Source organism: Frankliniella occidentalis, unplaced genomic scaffold, assembly GCF_000697945.3.
Source record: "Frankliniella occidentalis isolate FOCC.00 unplaced genomic scaffold, Focc_3.1 Scaffold33, whole genome shotgun sequence".
NCBI classification, from domain to species: domain Eukaryota; kingdom Metazoa; phylum Arthropoda; class Insecta; order Thysanoptera; family Thripidae; genus Frankliniella; species Frankliniella occidentalis.
In genome coordinates this window covers 1,584,264-1,586,894 of record NW_026267163.1, presented here as the reverse complement: position 1 = coordinate 1,586,894, position 2,631 = coordinate 1,584,264, and the positions used below count along the sequence as shown (strand labels likewise).

General features: G+C 56.1%; 1 protein-coding gene across 1 annotated transcript in view; it reads right to left on the bottom strand.

The window, feature by feature from the left end:
• LOC113214806 (zwei Ig domain protein zig-8) overlaps positions 1–2,631 on the bottom strand; it is a 75,138-nt gene that overhangs the window by 37,897 nt on the left and 34,610 nt on the right. Inside the window, exon 3 of the mRNA XM_052265979.1 lies at positions 2,133–2,203. Coding sequence (XP_052121939.1) covers positions 2,133–2,190 — 58 coding nt within the window. The 5' untranslated portion in view covers positions 2,191–2,203. The remainder of the gene's footprint in view (positions 1–2,132; positions 2,204–2,631) is intronic.

Genomic DNA, 2,631 nt, shown 5'->3' with positions numbered 1-2,631 from the left:
GGAGGGGGGAGGGAAGTACATCCCACCGCATCTCCCTCCCCTCCCTAAGCGGACGCAAGGGGTGTTGCCGCTGCGCCGCCCCCGAGCCATACCCCCAGCCGCACCCCTGTCTGTCCACCCCGCCCCACCCCGCCACCGCGCCTCGGAGAGAGGTCTTTTGCGGCTTCCGGAGGAATTGAGAAACGTGGTGCGGGCAAATTATTTTACCTCGAGCGCCGCCCCTCTCTCTCTCTCTCCTGCCTCCTCCTCCGCATCTCGCCCTTCCCCGTCAAAGGGACACGCCGGAGCGGCGGCGCTCGCGCCAAGTCGAGGGGGACAAAGTGGGCGCCTTCCGGAGTGGATGATCGCCGAGCCGAGTGTCGCGATTGGGGTAATTGCTGCCGCCACTGCTGTGTGGCACAAAGGGGTGTATACCACTGCGTCGTTTCTTTCTTTCGAAAAGGTATGGCGGAAAAGAAAAAAAAAATTGCTGCACTAGCGTCCGCCGCACACATACACACACACACAACCGCGGGGATCGCAGATGTGGTGGCGGCGGTGCGAATATCGATTCCGCGCGCAGTAAAAAGGCGATGGGCCTCGGCGGGGAAGGGGTGGCGTGGCGTAGCTCGGCGCGGTGGCGAAGAGTGGCGCCGAGTCCATTGGAAGCGCGCGCGGCCGGCGCGGCGTCATCCCCGCCTCATACGTCATGCGTTTTTACAACGGTCTGCCTGCGGCCCGGCCGAGGCCCGGCTGGGAAGATAAATGTCGTAAAACACGCTGACTACTGTCGTCGAGTCGCCCCCGCCCGCGCGCTTCGCTTGCACACCGCGCCGCCGGCGGCAGCGCCAGCAGCGCCAGCACCGCCAGCCAAACCCATATTTTTTTTATGCCGCCGCGGCTGCTACCGCTGCTGCTGCTGCTGCAGAAGCCGCCACCAACCACTGGCCCGGCCGCCTCGGTGGCGCACTACTTCACATTCATCAGCAAGCCTATATATCTCACGCCTGCCGCTGCTGCTGCTGCTGCTGTGTGTGTGTGTGTGTGTGTGTGAACAGGGGGTGGGGGGCACAGGCGAGTGGAGTCGTTGGCGTGCTCTGCAACCCTCTGACTGCAATCAGATAGGGTGCAGTGCAGACAACCTGACCAACCGAGTAGTAGAAACAACAAAAACAACATTGTGAAAAATGTCATCGTTAATTTGACGTTATTCTTATTTCCAAATATGTTGCAAATTGACAACCCATTCTTGCTTGTCGATCCAAGTGCTTGTAAATTAACAAGGTTAAATTGCAATTTTGTTGCAGAGTTTCACCTTCACCTGGCTGGAATAGAGTACATATGATCGAGGACCTCTGATCAAGGGTGCAACAGACAGACGGACAAGAACTTAGACAGGCAGAGAAGACGCGCCCCGCGCCTCGCCCGTCGCACGGGTAGATTGACGACAATGGCTGATTGCCGCGATGGCTTGTCAAGGGTCTCATAACGCCCCAGGGGAAGATCCCCTTCGACCCGATCTGAGTAAGGGATGAGGGGGGATGGGGGGGGGGAGGACGCTGTTCCGGGATCACATAACTCACGCCAGAAGTCATTACACGCACCTGGGAGTGCGACACCGCGCTCAGCGGCGGTGCCGCGTGGCGAGGCGCGGCAGCGGGGCGCGGAGGGGCCGTCGGGGGAGAGGGGCTCGGGTACCGCTCTATCCTCTATCCCCTAAGACACGTGCACACCACACGCACACGCACACACACACACACACCGCGGCGGCAAGACTTTGTTCGACTGACGGGGGCCGCCAAGGGGGTTCGGGGAAACTTGCAATATTCCGCTTTGCTGAGGTCTTCCGAGTCCACCGTCAACAAGCGGCTCGGATTTCCCGCATACGTTCTGATAACAACTTCGATACTTATTTGTGATTATTTTAGTATAAGTTTGCGTTTTGTAACGCGTTGCTTTTCAACACTCTAAATATAAGGGGCAGTTTTGTTCCAAAAGAGGAAAGACAATTTGTCCATAGATTTAGGAACAAAATTGCATCCGGTCTGGATGTGCACAAAAACTTTCCCTTTACGTGAAATTACTGTCCGTTTTTATCTAGACAGAAAAATGACATTATTTTTCTCTCGCTCCCACAGGCATCCTGCACTTACCTACAACCACCGCTAGGACCGCAAGGATTGCGACGCCCGACGCCGGGACCCGCGTCATCCTAGTCCTGCCCCTGTAAAAGAGAACAACGTGGTATTAAAAAGGCACAATGTAACCACTTACTTATACTTACATACACATTTCATTACATTCACTATTTTCTAAAACGATAATAGCTAAGTACTATTAAACGTGCTGAAATCCAACTAATATTCCAGGAAACAAACTTTCAGCGGGAGATTCCTTCGGATGGAAATCGATTTGGGTCCCGTGTGAACCGTATTGAATATCTCTCAGGCTGGAACAGCTAGCTCTGAGTCGGGACGGGCTCACGTCGGCCAAGTCACCTGCAGCTGGCACTACTTGTCGAGACGGCCTATAAATCGCGCAGGTCGCGAGAAACGGGCCGCTTCTGGCGAGAGGGTGCTAGACACACAGCTTAAGTGGTCTACCTCCTTCTGCGACCCACCTGCGCTGAGGGAAAAGGGAGAAGGGGGGGGG